This window comes from Acinonyx jubatus, chromosome A1 (genome assembly GCF_027475565.1).
Source record: "Acinonyx jubatus isolate Ajub_Pintada_27869175 chromosome A1, VMU_Ajub_asm_v1.0, whole genome shotgun sequence".
In the NCBI taxonomy this organism is placed as follows: domain Eukaryota; kingdom Metazoa; phylum Chordata; class Mammalia; order Carnivora; family Felidae; genus Acinonyx; species Acinonyx jubatus.
The window spans coordinates 9,414,706-9,437,174 of NC_069380.1; the positions used below are offsets into that span (position 1 = coordinate 9,414,706).

At 38.7% G+C, this 22,469-nt stretch overlaps 1 protein-coding gene and 1 pseudogene across 5 annotated transcripts in view; both read right to left on the reverse strand.

Moving 5' to 3' along the window:
- The window catches only part of KATNAL1 (katanin catalytic subunit A1 like 1), an 82,416-nt gene that overhangs the window by 54,927 nt on the left and 5,020 nt on the right, over positions 1-22,469 (reverse strand). For all 5 annotated transcript variants that reach the window (XM_027064626.2, XM_027064627.2, XM_027064628.2 and 2 more), the window contains 2 exons: positions 5,402-5,577; positions 3,252-3,412 (listed from right to left, as the gene is read on the reverse strand). In XM_027064626.2, coding sequence (XP_026920427.2) covers positions 3,252-3,412; positions 5,402-5,563 — 323 coding nt within the window. In that variant the 5' untranslated portion in view covers positions 5,564-5,577. The remainder of the gene's footprint in view (positions 1-3,251; positions 3,413-5,401; positions 5,578-22,469) is intronic.
- Positions 5,586-10,034, reverse strand: LOC113600885 (M-phase-specific PLK1-interacting protein-like; annotated as a pseudogene).

Consider the following 22,469-nt stretch of genomic DNA (forward strand, 5'->3'; position numbering starts at 1 on the left):
AAAATTTGTATGAAGCCAGAGGAAAGAACAAAGCCAGAGGCATCACACTTCTGATTTCAAACTATACTACAAAGCTTTAGTAATTAAAACAGTAGAGTACTGGGCGCCTGGGTGGCTCGGTCAGCTGAGCATCCAAATTCAGCTCAGGTCATCGTCTCACCGTCCATGAGTGCAAGCCCCACATCAGGCTCTGCACTGCCAAGTGTGGAGCCTGATCAGATTTCTTGCTCTCTCCTCTCTCTACCCCTCCCCTGCTTGCGCTTTCTCTCTCTTTCAAAATAAATAAATAAACTTGAAAAAAAAAGAACAGTACAGTACTGTCATAAAAACACATACAAAGACTAATGGGACAGAACACAGAGTACAGAAATAAACCCTTGCATTTATGGTTAACTAATATTTGACAAGAGAACCAAGAATACTCAATGGGGAAAAAATAGTTTCTTCGACAAATGGTGTTGAGAAAGTTGGATAACCACAAGCAGAAAAATAAAATTGGACACCTATCTTATACCATTCACAAAAATGAAGTCAAACTAGATTTAAAAGACTTAAACATAAGATGTGATATTGTAAAACTCATAGAAGAAAACATGGAAAGAAACTCCTCGACATTGGTCTTGGCAATGATTTTTTGGATTGGACATCAAAAGCAAAAGTCAAGTGAAACTACATCAAACTAAAAAGCTTCTACACAGAAAAAAACAAGTCAAGAATGAAAAGGCAGCCTATCGAATGGGAAAAAATACTTGCAAACCATATATTGAGTAATGGGTTAATATTCAAAATACGTAGAGAACTCATACAACTCAACAACAACAAAATCCAATTAAAAATGGGCAGAGGAACAAAAATAAGTATTTTTCCAAATGAGACATCCAAAATGGCCGATGGGTACAGAAAAAAAAATGTTCATTACTACTAATTATCAAGAAAATGCAAATCAAAACCCCTATGAGATATCACCTCTCACACCTGTTGGAATGGCCCTCATCAAGAAGATAAAAGGCAAGTGTTGGCAAAAATGTGGAAAAAAGAGAACCTTTATTCACTGATAATGGGAATGCAAATTGGTTCAGCCCCCGTGGAAAACAGTATGGAGGTTCTTTAAAAAAATTAAAAATAGATCTACCAAATGATCCATCAATTGGTAGCTGGCTACATATCCAAAGGAAATAAAAACAGGATACGGAAGAGATGTATGCACTCCCATGTTGACTGCAGAATTATTCACAATAGCCAAGCTATGGAAACCATCTAAGTGTTTGCTTATTTGGTGGAATATTACTCAGCCATGAGAAAGGAGGAAATCTTGCCATCCGTAGCAACATGGATGGACCTTGAGGGCATTATGCTAAGTGAGATAAGTCACACAGAAAAAGGCAAACACTGTATGATATCACTTATACCTGGACTCTGTAAAAACCAAAATTGTAACAACAGAGAGTTAAACACCAGGGGCTGAGAATTGGGAGGATGCTTAAGGGCACAAACTTGCAACCAGTAGATAAATAAGTCCTGGAAACCTAACATACAGCATAGAGGTAATATACAACAATACTGTATTACAATTTTCGAAGGTGCTAAGAGACTAAATCTCAATTGTTCCCCCACACACAGACAAACACGAAAGACAATTATGTGACACGATGGAGGTGGAAGCTAATGCTATCATGGTAATCAAACTGCCATATATATACATATCTCAAATCAACACATTCTATGCCTTAGCTTCTATAATGTTACATTTTAACATACCTAAATAAGGTTATTTTCAGCTTTTAGCTGTAAACTAGAAGTATATTTCTGAATTAATGCCTTTCAGAAAAAGACTGAGGTATTTTGTTACACATACATACATAAAATCTTCAAGTGCTGATCAATCAAAATGCCATTATTTCTTTTTTTCGGTACTTACTTTGGGACTTCCATGGTAACAACCCTATGACTCCTGAAATGTTGACTTTGGAGAGATAAAGGTTATCTTAATCCAAAACACCTGAGAGTGGTTACATCTGCAAAAAGGGCTACGTTGTTGTAGACTTTAGAGAAGAATCATCATCTAGTGTTTTTATGATGGGAATCCTAAAATTATCTGCAAGTCTGTGGAAAAAAACCCTGAAGGAGTAAATTAACCACTTTTCACAGTTTTTTAAATGCTTTTAGAAAATTCTGAGATCAACAAGTTAAACACATGATCACAGCTACTGACCGAAAGGAAACTTACTTTGTATGACGCAACACTCTGGTCACAACAGCACTTCACAATCGGAAAGCCAGAAAGACCTAAACTCAGATCCTGGTCTAGCTCAGCTTATAGGTGAGGGTCTCTCAGGTCTCAATTTCCTCACTTGTGAAATTAATGGAATTATTCATTCAATGTCGGTTGAATGCCTACTATGTATCGAACACTGTTTTAGCAACAGAAGTCTGTTGTTCATAATTCCTTTTGAGAAAATAAAAACATGGCCCTTGCCCTAGCAAAGCTCCTAATTTTGTGAAGAGACAAAGAAATGCAATGTGCTAACTGCTATGAACAAACTGCTGTGCTTGAGCAAACTGAGAAAGGCTGCAGAGAGAAAACACAGTTGAGCTGAGACTCGAACAATGAATATGAATTGCTCAGATGGGGATTATGGGAATCCCCTGAAGAAAACAAACTGGGCAAAGACAAAAAGACAGGAAAAAACAAGACTAGACGGGTTTAATGTAGATGATGCGTAGGCTGGGCACCAGGGAGATAAAATTTAGAGTATTATAGACCACACTGGGGAGCCTGACCTTTAACTTTTAAGGAATGATAAGGTTCCTTCTACATTATGATTCTGGAAACTGGCTGCAGGCCCAACCAGATGAATCCAATCGGTCCACATTTCATCTAAAGCTGTCAGAATCTTCTAAAGCAAAAAAAAAGTTTTAAAACAAAAAAGCCATCCAAGCTTTGATGCTGATAGGAAATCTAAAAGACCTCACTCACTTAACTGGTAAATTTTAGGACTAGCAGATTTCCATTGTTATGATTAGAGTAGTCAAACATTCTAAAAGCAAGATATATGACAAATGATTTACTTCTATTCTACATCAAATATAAACTCTCTGTAAACGGAGAGGTGCGAAAATTGTAAACAAGTATTAAATTTACATACCCCCAAAATATTTTCCATACTTTGTTTAAATAAAGCTTCGCTCTCTTCATTCGGAATATCGGTTACCTATAAAAGTACCCAAAGAGACTACAAGGTCCCATTTACCTGTGTTCTGCAGGTACAGGGGGCGGCCAAACAGCAGGATCTCTAAATGGCTCATCTTGACAGGACACAGGGAAATCTGGGGGCTTGTCAATTTTAAAACTTTCCAAAGTGCTGACAATACTTTTAACTTGTTCATATTCTTCCAGTAATTCCTGCCGAACCTTAAAAGGAAATAATCTTTACGCTAGAAACTGTTTACGGTTTACATGAATGGCAAATAACAAATTGCTACTGAATGCAAGTTTTCTCAATATCAAAGTATGCAAAATGAATCATTAAAACATTAAAAAAACAAAGAACCATGTAAAGTAATATAGATAGAGGGCAGGGATTGAACTGAAAAAAGACATTATGCACCTTTTTGTAAGGGAAGTAGTCATGATTTTTTCAAAACGGAACTCTATTTCTACCAGTGAACGTGATGACCATTAATATAATTTAAAACAAGCAGTAAGGCAGTAACAAGGTAACCATTCCCCGAAATCTAAAATGTTATGCTAAATCCTTTTAATATATTTGTAAAATAGCTTCCAGAATACTATCAGCCAGAATTTTCACCAGCATTAGGAAATGCTAACTCCGAATATCACTAAGTATGAAATGCCTATTACGAGCATCTGAAAACCTGAAATGGTGTAATACTAAGCATTACCCAGTTCCATTTTTTTTTAAGTTTATTTATTTATTTTGAGAGAGAAAGAGGGAACGAGCATGGGAGGGGCAGAAAGAGATGGGGAAAGAGGATCCGAAGTGGGCTCTGTGCTGACAGCAGAGAGCCAGATGTGGGGCTTGAACTCACTAACCGTGAGATCAAGACCTGAGCCGAAGTAGGACGCTTACCCGACTGAGTCACCCAGACACCCCTCCGATTTTTATTTACATTCTCTTTCACCTAAAACCTGAATTCTTCTGGCCTTGTTTAAATTCTTTCAAGTGTTGGATAAAGTTCATTTTGAATTCAAAGGCAAGATTTTTTCCCTCATTTAAAAAACTTCACTGAGTTCCTACTACATGGAACTTCTTGTGTTTTCAAACTTTGAGACCAAACTAATTTTCAAAGGCAAATAGATAACAGATTGAAAATTATATTCATAAATTCCTTTTAACAATTCTAATTTGTTTTCTGACCAGAAAGTATACTTTACTGTAGAGAAAAGAAAAATCTAGATAAAATTCAACTGCTAATATATGCTATTATATACTTGGAGAAATAAAATTACAGAACCTAAGGGAAATGAACCGTAAAAATAAATGAATAGAAATGGTCACTATTTAACACAATTAAGGAATTGTCAAAAATATTTCCGTGCTAGATTAATAAACCACTCTTGCCTGTGGCTACTGTGCAGGATAGAACACAACTACAAATTTCAACTGGAGTTAAAGCAAGTATACTGTTCTCACTCAACATAATTTGGTAACACTTAAGTCAGAAAATAAGTCAAATTTACCCTGAAACCTTAGTGAAATATCAATTTCTGACATGGAAAAATTAGAAGAAACACTTGAAAGGCATTAGTACATTAAATAGAAACTTCAAAGAAATGCTTGACTTTGTACTTTTAACTTTAAAAGGATTTTAAGTTTTAAGACTAAGTGGGGAAATTCTAATTCAAGTTTTTATTAACTGTACTATTATATAATCAAGTTGTACAGTCAAGAGACACAGCAAATATATTAGCTTTATTAGATTATTGATTCCTTTGTATTTGTAGGGAGTCTTTCAAAATACTCTTTTAAGAAAGAGGAAACTTTCTTAAAGGAAAAGTTTTGTGAAATGGGTCAAAACTCCATGTAAAAATGAAAGGGAAAAGGGTGAGTATAAATACCTTATATCAAAAATTTATAAACACACACAACTAGGTGACTGATCATGAAAATTAAAAAAATTACAAGTAGATTCCATGACAATTAAGTATCTGCAAAATATGCCTCATGAAAGGTATTATCAAAAATATTCACCAGGCAAGACAAAATTATTCAGAGTACATTTTAAATACATTTCAGTATTCAGACAAATAAGAAACAACTATTTACAAAACCTCTAACTAATAGTCCAACGGTCTATACTCCAACTAACAGTCCTCCAACGGTCCAACTCTGGTCTCTCAAGTATAATAAACTATTACCCTCACCTGAGCGTGTCTTACCTGTTGCCATTTGCCTTTGACAGCCGGGTCTCTGACTGATTGGCAATGTCTCTGAATCTGCTGTATCACCCCCTGGTAATATACCATTGATGAGTCATAGTTTCCAAGAAGTGCAAATTCTCTTCCTTTCTTTGCATTGTCACAAATCTCAGCCAAATTCATCTTCTTGAAGAGAACTAAAGAGAACACATAAGGTCTTCTTATTAAGTTTTCAGCACCAACTTTAGAACATTTTTTCTTATTCTTTAAAATATCTGCTTAGGGGCGCCTGGGTGGCTCAGTCGGTTGAGCATCCGACTTTAGCTCAGGTCATAATCTCACGGATCGTGGGTTCCAGCCCCACATCCGGCACTGTGTTAACAGAAAAAAAAAAAAAAAAAATTAAATTAAAAAAAAAAGTATCTGCTTAAAAGTACTTTCAAAGTCAAAATGGTTCTCTCATTCTTTGAGGTTATCTGAATGCATCTTATAATACTGAGCAGAGTTTCTAATTTTGGAAGCACAAAGGAGATCATAAAAGAACACCCAAGAAGATAACACAGAAATTACACAGCTCTGAACTACTGGTTTATGTTACAGGTACATAAATTGGACACTAGTTTTCCTTGCTCGTTTAGAATTACCACAAGCTGTAACTACAATAAAGATGAGCTTGACTTTATTCAATTTATTTTTGACGATGTAGAAACATATAACTGCAGAAATTAGTTCTCCCTAAAACGTTTTGGCCCCCCAAACAAAAGGTCATACTTTCTTTTTCTTTTTGGAAAGACAAAATGTTTTATTTTAAAACACTGGGAAAGCTATTGAAAAGACAAATATCCATTATATAACCATGAACATTAAATATCTGGAACCTGTCCATCTTCGAAAAGGTGGTAGGCACTTCCAAAGAGCTAAATATTGCAAATTATTCTACTGTATGTCTTCTCTATTATCAACAGTACTTGATGTGATGTAAAATACCAAGAAGACTCAACTAATTATTCAGTCTCCATCTTAGGGTTCAATTCAATTACCCAAGTAAAAGATTTGTCCAAGATGTTCCTGTCACAAGAAACTTCTGGGTGAATTTCAAAAAGGTTCGCTAAAGGATCTTCGTTTGTTTGAGTATTACTGTACTGTTGGTTACTGGCCACTACAGATGCTGGTTCTAGGCCAGCCCAAGGGTCTTCAAGCATTGAAGGCTTGAAATAACTTTCCAACTCATTAGACATTCTTTTTTCTCTACCACGATCCAAATGGTGTAGATGTCCTTGGAAAACCCTGGGGGTGAGGCTGCTGCTCCCCTGGGGAGTAGCCAAATCGCTGCTGAGACCCCGCGGGGTACTTGGAATAAGGAGTGAGGGCAGCGGCCAGGGGGCGCCAGGGAATGGAGACCCAAATCAGCCTCCCACCCCCCCCACCCTCCCCCCCACCGCCCAAGCTGCCGCCCTGTCGCGGTGGGTGGCTGTTCCCTTTGGGCCTTGATCCTTGATTGGGGCAGAATGGTGGCGTGTGTTGCGGATTCTCGTAGGGTCCCGGGGGGGAGGGCGGCCGCGGTTGGCCTCCAACCGGGGTAACCCGGAAGCCGCTCAAGCTACCCCAACCTCCTACACCCACGCCAGGGTAGGGAGCAGTCGGGGTCAAAAACTGTCGGTGCATATCAGGAGACGACGATGAAGACCTCACTGCCATGCTCTCCCCCAAAAAGTCACACTTAAGGAAGACATTTTAAAGGAACAGCTTGCAGTGTGGTCCATGCATCGTTTATATGTATTTAATTGTCCCATACAACTGAAATCTAAGCAAAAACCTGTGAATGAAACTACCTGAGCCCCTTTTGCTCCTCAAATTGTAATCTTCTATGATCTCATCATTCTCTATAGCTTCCTGTCTGTGCAAATAACTATCATTTTTCTTTCCCCTTCTACAGATGCTAGGAAGAACATCGTCTGACCTTCCGGTTTCTACCAAAGCTCTCTGGTCCGGTAATTCTAGCTTTTCTTCCTGGCTTCCCAAAAGTCTCCCAGAATCATCCAAAGGCTCCAAATGCCAAGACACTTGCCACTAAAGACTACAAATTGGGGGGAGTTCAGAGATATAGACGAACGGCATCCTGGAGGAATCCAAATTGCCCTGCTTATTTCCCAGAACAGTAAACCAAAGGATCCACTTAGTAGAGAACATCAAAGTATTTCTCCACGCCTTTCTGAGGCAATTAAATTTAGGTGTGAGCTTAGCTTTCTCTCTACATCTTATCTATTCTTAAGGAGCTCAAAAACCCTTCCTCAAAATTAAGCACATCTAGTTCTAGGCATTTCAACAGACTCCAGTACATTCTTAAAAATAAAGCTGTTTCCTTTATGTGTTTTGATTATTAGTCCCTTCCCCCAGCATAAGTTCCTTGAAGGCAGCATCTGTGTTACTTTAGAATTACACCACAATAAAAGGCACACTAGCTTTGCACAGTTAGAAACTTCAGCATTTAACAGATCTACCCACAGAACACAGGGCAACTGGGCAAAGCCTCTTCTTCAAACTAGAACATTAACACAAAGCAATAAGATCTCATACTGAATGAGCTGTAATTAGTAAGTCCGGTAAGGAAAAAAAAAACTGTTCCATATACTATTTTCTTTTAAAAGCATTAATTCTGCTAATATGTGCTGTCACACAACTATGCAGGATAAAAATATCTTCATGTAGGGGCCGCCTGGGTGGCTCAGTCAGTTAAGCATCCAACTCTTGATTTCAGCTCAGGTCATGATCTCATGGTCGTGAGACAGAGCCCCATGATTCTCTCTACTTCTGTTCTCCTTACTCCCAAATGCTCGCTCTCTCTCGCTCGCTCTCTCTCTCCAAATAAAAACCAATATCTTGATGTAAAGCAGGGGTCAGTAAACTCTTTGTATAAAGAATCAGACAGTAAACATTTTAGGTTAGAGTAATAACCATTGAGTGCAACTTGTTATAAAACCAGTCTCCTAGTAAGAATGAAGTTCTTTTGGGGGGATAATATTTCACTTAGTTGAGATTCAAAATTAGCGTTCCCTAATCAAAATCAACTGCAAACGTTCATATGGTAATGCTACTTTTTAAATAAGAATGTATGTATTTCATGTTTGAAAGTGTCTTTTTACCCTGAAAGGTGCCAGGCCGTCACATACACACGATTTCAATTCAGCATATTCATTGGAAGATATCTACAGACTTAAATCTTCTCTTAATATTTGTCTTTCATCTTTCAGTATGTCCTTCCACTGCAGATCAATCACCTCCAATCGGAGGTTAAGGTGGGTGCAAACGCCTCAACCACACAATGAAACAGATTTTGTAATAGGGTCGTTTCCTTTGCACTCGCATCAAAGTCTGAGACCGAGCTCAGAAAATATGTCTACTGCAACCCTGAGTGGGAACGGCGACTTCGTTTTCTTTACCTTAACTTCTGATGGCCTGCAAAGCTACCTAAAACAGCTTAATGTTATTTGTGATTCAAACAACACTCGCTGGCATCGAAATCACTTTTCATTTTGCATATAAGCGCGGTTTGGCTTATAATTTTAGGTTGAATACTTTAAGAAACATGACCAAGTCTGCAGCAAAAACTGACTTCCAAAGCCATTCGGTGTTCAAGCACAGTGGTTGAGAGCAGTGCTTCTCATTCGGAAAGATCTCAAATCAGCCCAAAGCTCAAAAGACTGGAATAGAATTTTACGGTTACTACTAGGCCACTGAACTGCAATGTGGTGGGGCAAGTCAGGATTTTCGGCTTCTACTTCTGATCAAAATTCACGCAGCTAACAATGACTAAGTCCACAGGAGCAACACGACCAGTTCTGTATTTCATGCTACACTCAGATGTTCTCTGCAAAATACCTGCTGATAAATACAACAAATAACCCTATATTTTAGCCACTTTACATTTCCACAGTTTCATAAATTTGCTCACCTAAGCCGTTTTCTGTTAGAGACATATTTTTACTTCCATCAATTGTAACGCATCTTAACCGATCCCACCTCTCGGGTCATACAAAATTAGTGTTTTCCGAACGTTTTGTAAATATTTTTGTCAACAGTTATTCCATGAGCACTATCATTAAAACTAATTCTTCAAAAACTTCAAGCTTAAACTTGACTTCTTGAATAACAATAATTGAGCTGTATTGGTAACCTCTGTCAATCCGCAAAAGCCAGGGAAAACCACTCGAAATCATTCGCTTTGTTTTTTAATTGATTATTAATGTTCTCAACCCTTGCAGCAACTGTTCTTGCCAAAAGGCTAATAGCTTTAAACAAGTTTATTCTCTCCAGACACATTTCTTTGGCTACTACAATCAAAGGCGATTTAGTTAAGGCACCGTCAGTAGTAAATGACTTCCTTACTCGACTAACAAATGAAATACTCGGAAACTTAATCTGGGCACAGTCTGATTTTCATTTTTAATAATTCTGTGAAGAAATTCTGCTGTAGCTAAGATGTTCCTTTTTCAATTTTCTAATTTTTCTGGCCATTGTTTTCCTGTGAGTTGGGAATATTGTGATGACTGATTAGTCTGGTAATGTCAGCATATACTGTATTTCCTTAGCGCAGCTATAGTCTCACCGCATAATAATCAATGCTTTGTCATCTAATTTGATAATGTATACTCTAGTGTACTGTAGAAGTATAACATGTTGGAGCACCTGGGTGGCTTAGCCAGTTGAGCGTCTGACTCTTAATTTCCACTCAGGTCATGATCTCACGGGACTCCACGGGTTGTGGGATCAAGCCTCACATCGCTGAGCTTAGGATTCTCCCTCTTTCTCCCTCTGCCCCTCTTCCCCATGTGTGCATGCTCTCACTCTCTCTAAAATAAAAAATTAAAATTAAAAATAATAATAATAATAATAGGGGCACCTGGGTGGTTCAGTAGGTTAAGTGTCTGACTTCAGCTCAGGTCATGATCTCACAGTTCGTGGGTTCAAACCCACCATCCGGCTCTGTGCTGACAGCTCGGAGCCTGGAGTCTGCTTTGGATTCTGTGTCTCCCTCTCTCCCTGCCCCTCCGCTGCTCATACTCTTGTCTCTCTCTCTCTCTCTCTCTCTCTCTCTCTCAAATAAACATTAAAAAAAATTTTTTTTAATAAAAATAAAAGTATAACATGTCAAGTCCATTTTTCTCATCTTTTGTTTCAACATGATGGGTACGTGCTGATAATAAAGTAGAATGTCACAGTACAGTGATATACAAGGTACGTGAAACAGTGATTATAGTGCACCCAAGTAGTGCAAAACAGTGAGAAAGTCACAAAATCTCAGTCCCAATGACTCAAGCTCACAAAAGCAGCCATAAAGAATATGTAAACAAGCGTGTGTGCCTGTGTTCAAATAGACCTTTATTTATGGACACTGATAACAGAATTTCATTTAATTTCCACACGTCACAAAACAGTATTCTTCTTTTGACTTTTTTAACCATTAAAAGAACGCAAAAACCATTCTCAGTTCATAAGCCATTCAAAAACAAGTGGCAGTCTGGATATGGCCCCTAGATTGTATTTTGCTGAGTCCTGCTTTCCACTTCTATCTTAAGAATCCAGAAAAATACAAGCAAATTAAACAGCAAGGAAGTAAAAGAGCAAAATAAAGTTAAGAGCAGAAATCAATAAGATAGAAATAGAAGAATAAAAAAGTTTCAATGTAGCCAAGCTGGTTCTTCAGAAGTACCATCATAATGAATATATCTCTAGTAATATTGACCGAGAAAGGGAGAGAGAAAACAAGATTAACAAAATCAGAAATAATGGAGGGGCTAGCACTACAAACTTTAGAGATATTAAAAGGCAAACGAGGGCTTAATAAAATATGCAAATGCTATAAAGGTCACAAAATACCAAAGCTTACTCAAGAAGAAACAGGGTGATTAATCGGAATAGTCCTATATCAACCAGTGATACTCAATTTGAAATTTAAAATCTTCCCCCAAAAAACAAACAAAAAAACCCTCCAGATCCAAATGGCTTCACTAGTGAATTCTCCCAAAGCATTAAAGGAAAAAATAAAACCAATGCTAAACAAATTCTCAGAAAAAAGAAAAGGCATGGGGCACCTGGGTGATCCAGCTGGTTGAGCATCCAACTCTTGACTTCAGCTCAGATCATGATCCCAGGGTCATGGGATCAAACCCCTCATTGAGCTTCACGCTGAGCAAGGAGCCTGATGTGTCAGATTCTCTCTCTCCCTCTGCCCCTCTTCCCCGCTCATGCTCTCTCTAAAATTAATTAATTAATTAATTAATTAATTAATTTTAAAAGGAAAGAAAGAAAAAAGAAGAGGCAGAAAAACTTCCAACTCCTACTTTAAGGGCAGCATTATCCTGATAGCAAAACTAAACATTATAAGAAAAGAAATTTACATAGCAATATCCCTCAGGAATACAAATACAAAAATCTTTAAATTTTAGGTAGTCAAATGCAGTAATACATAAAAAGGATAATGCATTATGACCAAAGAAGGGTCAATACCAAAAATTCAAGATGGTTTATATTAAAAACCAATCAACAGGATTTTAAGAGACTAGAAATGAAATGTATGATCATCTCAATAGAGGCATAAAAAGCTCTGACAAAAAATCAACGCCATTCATAAGAACTTTTAGCAAACTAAGAAGAGAATTTCCTCAGCCCAATAGAGTATTCACGAAATCCTTACATCTAAAATCATATTTATTGTGAAAGACTAAATGCTCTCCCCAAAGATCAAGAAATAACAAGCCCAGTATATTTGCTCTCATTCCTTCTATTCTACATTAGAACTAAAGGTTCTAACCACTGCAATAGGCAGGAAAAAAAAAATAAAAGGCATACAGATTGGAAAAGAAGTAAAGTTGCTTTTATTCATATACAACCTGATTATTAATGGAGAAAATCCTAGGGAATCTACAACAGCTACTAGAATTAGTGAGTTTGGTAACTCAAAATTTATTTTGTAACTCAGAAGTTATTATGCTGCAGGACACAAGGTCAATATAAAAAAAATCAATTGCATTTCTACATACTAACAATAATTGAAAACAAAAGTTAAAAAACAAAATCACCAAAAAACATGAAATATTCAGGGATAAATTTAACAAAATACATTCAAGAATGTAACATGGAAAGCTACCAAATATTGCTAAGATAAGTTAAGGATGACCTACATTAATGGACACATGCATGTTCACACATTAATGAACTGAAACGTTCAATGTAGGTAAGATGTCAATTCTCTTGAAAGTGAGCCATAGAGTCAATACAATCGCCATCAAAATTCCAGCAGCCTTTCTTGTAAAAACTGACAAGCTGATTTCAAAATTTATATGGAAATACAAAGGGCATAAAATAGCCAAAACGGGTTAGCAAAAGAGTAACGTAAGACAACTTATACCGTCTGTTTCCAAGATTTACTATAAAGTTGCAGCAATGAAGACAGTGTGGGATTGGCATACAGACAGACTCACAGACCAATGGAACAAATTAGACAGTCCAGAAAAAGATCCATACCTATATGGCCAATTAATTTCTGACAAAGTTCTCAAGGCAAGCCAACAAGGACAAATTTTTTTTTTCGAAAAGGGGTGCTGAAACAACCAGATATCCATATGCAAAAGGAACCTGAACCTCCGCTCTTATCTCACATCATATACAAAAATCATCTCAAAATGAATTGATGACCTAAACATAAGTTAAAACTATAAAACTTTCAGAAGACAACCCAACCCAAGGTATGGAGGGGGGAGGGGGCACCAGGTCCTCAAGCCCCAGTTCCCACAGGGCATGATGAGTCAGCTGACATCTTTATGTACAGTAGGTTGCATTACAGAAGAATCCTCAGTTAGGGAACCCAACCTATTATATTGAACAGCATATGCAGGTCTTGTTCCAAAGGAAGATATTCTCTCCTCCGGGCTACAAGCAAGCCCAACCTTTGCTCTGGAGGAAGAGATAATACCTACTTTTCAAGGCTGTTCAACTTCGTATCAGCTTTCAACCTGGGGAGCCCCTTGCCTCTTCTATGTTGAATCTTTTGAGTGTGTGTCTATCACATGTCTTTCTCTTTCTTGGTTTACTCCCTTACTTTTATAAAGCACATTTTCTTTCCATAGATGGGAGGTAGAGTTTTTGAGATTTTATTCTACCTTTATTCTACCCTCGTACGTTTGTCATAGTTTGATTAGCTACTGAATTCTAGTTTGGAAATAATTTTCCTTCAGAATTTTGAAGGCACTGCTTTATTGCCGTCTAGGCTTCAATTAAGTTGGGAAGACTGAAGTCATTCAAATTCCTGACCCTTTATAGATCACCTGTTTTTTTCCCCCTTTCTGCAAGTTTGTAGGATCTTCTCCTTGATCCAAGCTTTCTAAAATTGTCGATGATGTATTTGAAATGGGTCTATGTGGGGGAAAGATCCAACATGGTGGAGAAACAGGGGACCCAAAGTTCCCTTGTCCCTCAAACACAGCAGTGTTGAGGCCAAAGGACTTTGAATTCCAAGAGTCCGGGCTGCAGAGTGGCAGAGACACTGGGACAACCTGGCAGGCCACCGGTGCGTGATTGTGAACTGGGAGAGAGGAAATGGGTGCGTAGGCCGGAAGGGGAGGGATCCCCTTCTGCAGAGTAAGGAGAGGAAGAGAAAGAGAGGCTGTGAAAGTGTGGAGCTGCATCTGGACAGGAGAATTACCATGGACCAGGGATGGAGAAGGATCCAATCTCTAACTGTGGGGCGTTCTCCAGATGGGCCAGCTGTCCAGTTTGCACACCTGCGGAGGAGGGGAGCCTGCTCGGTAACTAGTTCAGAGCTGTAGTCCACAGCAGGAGAAAGCAATCCTCTCTCTGGAGTGCTGTGGGAAGAAGGAATATAACCATTCAAAGGACAAAGACTGCCTGCGACCGCCAGCCAGAGGCCATATATTGGCGGAACCGGGGGCACTCGGAGAGAGCCCCTTGAAGGCATCGGGGGTTTCAATCCCAGCTGAGCACCAGGGAGGCGCGGGAGTCGGCAGAGAAGGACAAACTGCCTCGTTCGCCCCGCGGCACAGTGAGGCTGGCCTGAACTGAGTGGTTTGGGACACCGGTCGGGGCAGGAAAACTGAGGGGTCGCCATTTTTCTCCCCACCACCAACAGGGTGGGGCTTCAGGGAAGGGACAGCGGGTCCAGAAGGGAGGCGGTACCCCCTACACCAAGCCACGCCCCTCCACGCCCAGCAACTGCATACCCACCGGAGACTGACGCTGACCAACCAGACAGCCCCCCCTCCAGACAAGGCGCCCAGCGGTTTTGCATTTTCTGATTTAATTCTTGGACAGTTCTTACATACATATTTTTTTTTTCTTTCTTTTCTCCTTCTTATTTCTTCCTCCTCTAGTCTGGTTATTCTGGTTGTTGGTTTGTTTAAGCAGGTACATGTAATCTATTCTCTTTATACCTGCTCTATATCGCCTTATTTTCCTCTCTCTCTCTCTCTCTCTCTCTCTCTGGATTAAGCCATATAGTTTCTCTGCCTGGTCAATTTTCTTTTCTTTCTTTTTTTCCCACCCGTCATTTCTCTTTGTATGTGATAAGACCTCTTCCACCAACACTGCTCCCGCAACCCCCCCCCCCCCATTGGTTTGTTGTTCTTGTTTGTTTGTTTGTTTTTCTCCAGGGCTACTTCAATGAACAAATCAAAGCACACCTGGTGGAGGGTCCGAAACATCACTACGAATAGGGAGATAAAGCAACCAGAATCGTAACAACAGAGAACAAGCAACACACTCCAAAAAAACACCTCCTGAAGGGCCAGGCCCAGGACAGCATATGACCCCTCTTTAATACACTAGTGTTCGCAGGTGCAGGACACATAACAAGCTTTTAAAACACATAAGGGACAGAAAACTAGCCAACATGAGGAAACGGAAGAATTCTCAAAAGAAATTCCAGGAAGAAATGACAGCTAAAGAATTGATCAAAACAGATATAAACAATATATCTGATCAAGAACTTAGAATAATAGCCATAAGATTAATTGCTGGGCTTGAAAAAAGCATAGAAGACAGCAGAAAATCTATTGCTGCAGAGATCAAGGAACTAAAAAATAGTCATGATGAATTAAAAAATGCTGTCAATGAGGTGCAAAATAAACTAGAGGCAATGGCAGTGAGGATTGAAGAGGCAGAAGGGAAAATAAGTGAAATAGAAGATAAAATTATGGAAAAAGATGAACCTGAGAAAAAGAGAGATAAAAAAAATTCTAGGCCACGAGGGAGGAATTAGAGAAGTGATTCAATGAAATGTAGTAATATCCTTAGCACAGGAATTCCAGAAGAGAGAAAGGGGTCAAAGGTGTACTCAAACAAATCATAGTCGAGAACTTCCCTAATTTGGGGAAGGAAACAGACATTGAACTCCAGGAGGCACAGAGAACTCCCTTCTGATGTAACAGGAATTGATCTTCTGCACGACATACCATAGTGAAACTGGCAAAATACAAAGATAAAGAGAGAATTCTGAAAGCAGCTAGGGACAAACAGGTCTTAATCTACAAGGGTAGACACGTAAGGGTAGTGGCCAAGCTATCTACTGAAACGTGGCAGGCCAGAAGGGAGTGGCAAGAAATAGTCAATGTGCTGAATAGGAAAAATATGCAGCCAAGAATCCTTTACCCAGTAAGCCTGTCATTCAGAATAGAAACAGAGATAAAAGGGGCGCCTGGGTAGCTCAGTCGGTTGGGCGTCCGACTTCGGCTCAGGTCATGATCTCATGGTTCGTGGGTTCGGGCCCCGCGTCGAGCTCTGTGCTGACAGCTCGGAGCCTGCTGCCTGCTGCGGATTCTGTGTTCCCCTCTCTCTCTCTCCCCCTCTCTCTCAGGGGTAGGTAAACATTAAAAAAAAAAAAATGTAAAAAAAAAACAGAAAGAAAGAAAGATAAAGGTTTTCCCAGACAAACAAAAACTGACGGAGTTCATCACCACTAAACCAGCCCTACAAGAGATCCTAAGGGAGACTCTGTGGGTGGAATGTTGCAAAGATCACAAAGGACCAGAGACATCACTACAAGCATGAAACCTACAGATAACACAATGACACTATGTCCATATCTGAATAAGTCCATATTTGACACTAAGTCCACTGAATGTAAATGGACTAAATGCTCCAATAAAAAGACATAGGGTATCAGAATGGACAAAAAAAAAAAAAGACCTATCTATTTGCTGTCTATAAGACACTCATTTTAGACCTGAGGACACCTTCAGATTGAAAGTGAGGGGATGGAGAACCATCTACCATGCTACTGGAAGTCAAAAGAAAGCTGGAGTAGCCATACATATATCAGACAAACTAGATTTTAAACTGAAGGCTGTAACAAGAGATGAAAAAGGGCATTATATCATAATTATGGGATCTATCCATCAAGAAGAACTAATAATTACAAACGTTTCTGCAACCAATTTGGAGGCACCCAAATATATAAAATAATCGCCAACATAAGCAATCTTATGTGGTAATTGCAGTGAACTTTAATACTCCACTTACACCAATGGACAGATCATCTAGGCAGAAAATCAATAAATCAAAAATGGCCCTGAATGATACACTGGACCAGATGGACTTGACAGATATATTTAGAACTTTTCATCCACAAGCAGAATACACATTCTTCTCAAGTGTACATGGAACATTCTCCAAGACAGATCACATACTGGGTCACAAAACAGCCGATAAATATAAAAGAATTGAGATCATACCATGCACATTTTCATATCACAATGCTATGAAACTGAAAATCAACCACAGGAAAAAGTCTGGAAAACCTCCAAATGCATGGAAGTTAAAGAACATCCAACTAAAGAATAAATGGGTCAACCAGGCAATTAAAGAAGAAATTAAGAAATATTTGGAAACAAATGAAAATGAAAACACGACAATCCAAACCCTTTGGGATGGAGCAAAGGCAGTCCTAAGAGGAAAATGCATTGCAATCCAGGCCTATCTTAAGAAACAAGAAAAATCCCAAATACAAAACGTAACACAACACCTAAAGGAACCAGAAGAACAGCAAACAAAACAAAACAAAACAAAACAACAACAACAAAAAAAACCAAGGCCAGCAGAAGAAGAGAAATAATAAAGATTAGAGCAGAAATAAACAATACAGAATCCAATAAAACATAGAACAGATCAATGAAACTAAGAGCTGGTTTTTTGAAAAAGTAAACAAAAGGGATACGCCCCTAGCCAGACTTCTCAAAAAGAAAAGAGGACCCACATAGATAAAATCACGAATGAATTTGGACTTATCACAGCCAATCCCTCAGAAATATAAACATTCATCAGAGAATACTATGAAAAATTTTGTGCCAACAAACTGGACAGCTTGGAAGAAATGGACAAATTCCTAGCCACCCACACGCTACCAAAACTCAAACAGGAAGAAATAGAAAATTTAATAGACCCATAACTAGTGAAGAAACTGAATCAGTTATCAAAAATCTCCCAACCAATAAAAGTCCTGGGCCAGATAGCTTCCCAGGGGAATTCTACCTGAGATTTAAAGCAGAGTTAATACCTATCCTTCTCAAGCTGTTCCAAAAAATAGAAACGGAAGTTAAGATTCCAGATTCATTTTATGAAGCCAGCATTACCTTGATTCCCAAACCAGAGACCCCACAAAAAAGGAGAATTAAGGCCAATATCCCTGATGAACATGGATGCAAAAATTCTCAACAAGATACTAGCAAATCGAATTCAACATCATATAAAAAGAATTAATGGGGTGCCTAGTGGCTCAGTCGGTTAAGCATCAGACTTCAGCTCAGGTCATTATCTTGTGGTTCCTGAGTTCAAGCCCCATGCCAGGCTCTATGCTGACAGCTCAGAGCCTGGAGCCTGCTTCAGATTCTGTGTCTCTCTCTCTCTCTCTGCCCATCCCCTGCTCGCACTCTGTCTCTTTCACTCTCAAAAATAAATAAACATCAAAAAAAATTTTTTTTAAAGAATTATTCATCATGATCAAATGGGATTCATTCCAGGGCTGCAGGGCTGGTTCAATATTCACAAATCAACCGATGTGATACATCACATTAACAAAAGAAAGGATAAGAACCATATGATCCTATCAATAGATGTAGAAAAAGCATTTGACAAAATATAGCATACTTTCTTACTAAAAACCCTCAAGAAATTCAGGATAGAAAGAACATACCTAAACACCATAAAAATCATATATGAGAAGCCCACAGCTAATATCCTCCTCAATGGGGAAAAACTGAGAGTTTTCCCCCTGAGATCAGGAACACAAAAGGGATGTCCACTCTCACCACTGTTGTTTAACATCGTGTTTGAAGTCATACCTCAGCAATCAGACAACAAAATGAAATAAAAGGCATCAAAATTGGCAAAGAAAAGTCAAACTTTCACTTTTTGCAGACAACATGATATTCTACATGGAAAACCTAAAGGACTCCACCAAAAGTTTGCTAGAACTGATACATGAATTCAGCAAAGTCTCAGGATACAAAATCAATGTACAGAAATCAATTGCATTTCTATACACCAATAATGAAGCAACAGAAAGAGAAATCAAGAAATCGATCCCATTTACAATTGCACCAAGAACCATAAAATACCTAGGAATAAACCTAACCAAAGACGTAAAAGATCTGTATTGTGGAAACTATAGAAAACCTTTATGAAGGAAATTGAAGGAGACACAAAGAAATGGAAAAACATTCCATGGTCATGGATTGGAAGAATAAATATTGTTAAAATGTCAATACTATACAAAGCAATCTACACATTCAATGCAATCCCAATCAAAATTGCACCGACATTCTTCTCAAAGCTAGAATAAACAATCCTAAAATTCATATGGAACCACAAAAGGCCCCGAATAGCCAAAGTAATTTTGAAGAAGAAGACCAAAGCAGGAGGCATCACAATCCCAGACTTTAGCCTCTACTACAAAGCTGTAATCATCAAGACAGTATGGTACCTGCATAACAACAGACACATAGACCAATGTAATAGAATAGAGAACCTAGAATTGGACCCACATGTGTATGGCCAACTAATCTTTGACAAAGCAGGAGAGAGTATCCGATGGAAAAAAAGACAGTCTCTTTAGCCAATGGTGCTGGGAGAACTGGACAGCAACATGCAGAAGAATGAAACTACATCCAGATGGCCGACACATGAAAAAATGCTCAACATCACTTATCATCAGGGAAATACAAATCAAAACCACAATGAGATACCACCTTTCACCTGTCAGAATGGCTAACATTAACAACTCAGGCAACAACAGATGTTGGCGAGGATGCGGAGAAAGAGGATCTCTTTTGCATTGCTGGTGGGAATGGAAGCTGGTGCGGCCACTCTGGAAAACAGTATGGAGGTTTCTCAAAAAACTAAAAATAGAACTACCCTACGACCCAGCAATTGCACTACTAGATATTTATCCAAGGGATACAGGTGTGCTTTCGAAGGGACACATGCACCCCCATGTTTATAGCAGCACTATCAACAATAGCCGAAGTATGGAAAGAGCCCAAATGTCCATCGGTGGATGAATGGATAAAGAAAATGTGGTGTGTATATATATATATATATATACACACATACACACACACACACACACACACACACACACACACACACACACACACACATTGGAGTACTACTCGGCAATCAAAAAGAATGAAATCTTGCCATTTGCAACTATGTGGATGGAACTGGAGGGTATTATGCTAAGTGAAATTAGTCAGTCAGAGAAAGACAAAAATCATATGACTTCACTCATATGAGGACTTTCAGAGACAAAACAGATGAACATGAAGGGAAACAAAAATAATATGAAAACAGGGAGAGGGACAACACAGAAGAGACTCATAAATATGGAGAACAAACTGAGGGTTACGGGAGGGGTTGTGGGAGGTGGGATGGGCTAAATGGGTAAGGGGCATTAAGGAATCTACTGAAATCATTGCTTCACTATATACTGACTAGTTTGGATGTAAATTTTAAAAAATAAAGTTAAATTAAAAAAAAAAAAGAATGAAACTAGACCACTTTCTTACACCACACACAAAAATAAACTAAAAATGGATGAAAGACCCAAATGTGAGTGAGGAAACCATCAAAACCCTAGAGGAGAAACAGGCAACAACCTCTTTGAACTCACTTGCAGCAATTTCTTCAACACGTCTCCAAAAGCAAGGGAATTAAAAGCAAAAATGAACTATTGGGACCTCATCAAGATAAAAAGCTTCTGCACTGCAAAGGAAACAATCAACAAAACTAAAAGGCAACCAGCAGACTGGGAAAAGATATTTGCAAATGACATATCGGATAAAGGGTTAGTATCCAAAATCTATAAAGTACTTACCAAACTCAATACCAAAAAACAAATAATCCAGTGAAGAAATGGGCAGAAGACATGAATAGACACTTTTCCAAAGAAGACATCCAGATGGCTAACATGCAAAGATGCTCAACGTCACTCATCATCAGGGAAATACAATCAAAACCACACTGAGATACCACCTCACACCGGTCAGAGTGGCTACAATTAACAACTCAGGAAACAAGAGATGCTGGTGTGGATGTGAAGAAACAGGAACCCTCTTGCACTGTTGGTGGGAATGCAAACTGGTACAGCTGCTCTGGAAAATAGTGTGGAGGTTCCTCAAAAAATTATCCAAAGGATACAGGAGTGCTGATTCAGGGGCACATGTACCCCAGTGTTTATAGCAGCTCTTTCAACAATAGCCAAATTATGGAAAGAGCCTAAATGTCCATCAACTGATGAATGGATAAAGAAGATGTGGTTTATATATATAATGGAATACTATTTGGCAATGAGAAAGAATGAAATCCTGCCATTTGCAGCAACATGGATGGAACTGGAGGGTATTATGCTAAGTGAAATAAGTCAATCAGAGAAAGACAGATATCATATGTTTTCACTCATACGTGGAACTTCAGAAACTTAACAGAAGACCATGGAGGAAGGGAAGGGGGAAAAAATAGATACAAACACAGAGAGAGGGAGGCAAACCATAAGAGACTCTTAAATACAGAGAACAAACTGCGGGTTGATGGGAGGGGTGGGGGAGAGGGGAAAGTGTTTTAATTAAAGTATTTTCATTCTCACACTTCCATCATTCTCTCGTAATGCTCTTCTTTCTTCTAGGAGTTGTGAATTCCTGAAATTAGATATTTATTTTAGAAACACTGAAGCGGCCTCAACAGCAGCAATGTGAACAAAATAACACTAATTAGAACAGTGGTGGCAAAACAAATCAGATTTAAGCATTTTGTCCCACACTGAATTCGACCAATGCGGTCCAGCCTCTACATATATTTTTCTTTAAAGTTTATCAAAATCACCAAAGTCCAGTCTATTTCATGCAATGACTACTATAAATCCCAGCAATTAAAAAAAAAAAAACAAAAAACATAATCACAACTGCTAGAATTACCACATCTTGAAGTATGTTTTAGTAGGAATAAATTGACCTAACTATGTGAGCCCCAGTCAGCAAAACAGCTAACTTTGAAAGCCACAATACCCATCTCTTTATGATGGGCTATACTCTCAAGGACTATAGCTTGCCATGAATAATCGAGAATATGACGCAATCAAAAACCCAGAGACAAGAGGAAAATGTCTGTAGCAATGAAGCCTTTTTGTTTCCTTACCTAAGCTCACTTCTCAAATACTTGGGAAACAGAAAAATGACTGTGCATACAAAATAAAAGAATCTAAACAGATAATCCTAAGAGCTTAAATGTTTCTCAGAAGTAGCCATCATAAAATTTCTGCCCATGGATTAAATTCTTTAACATACTGAAGCAGCAGATAATGTTGACCATCTGCCAGTCTGTCTCAAGATGGCAGCTTAAACTATAAATTTTATTGGGGCTCCCGGGCGGCTCAGTCGGTTAAGCATCCGACTCAGTTTCAGCTCAGGTCATGATTTCATGGTTCATGGGATTGAGCCCCATGTCAGGCTCTGCACTGACAGCACAGAGCCTGCTTGGCATTCTGTCTCTCTCTCTCTCTCTCTCTCTCTCTCTGTCCTTCCTCTGC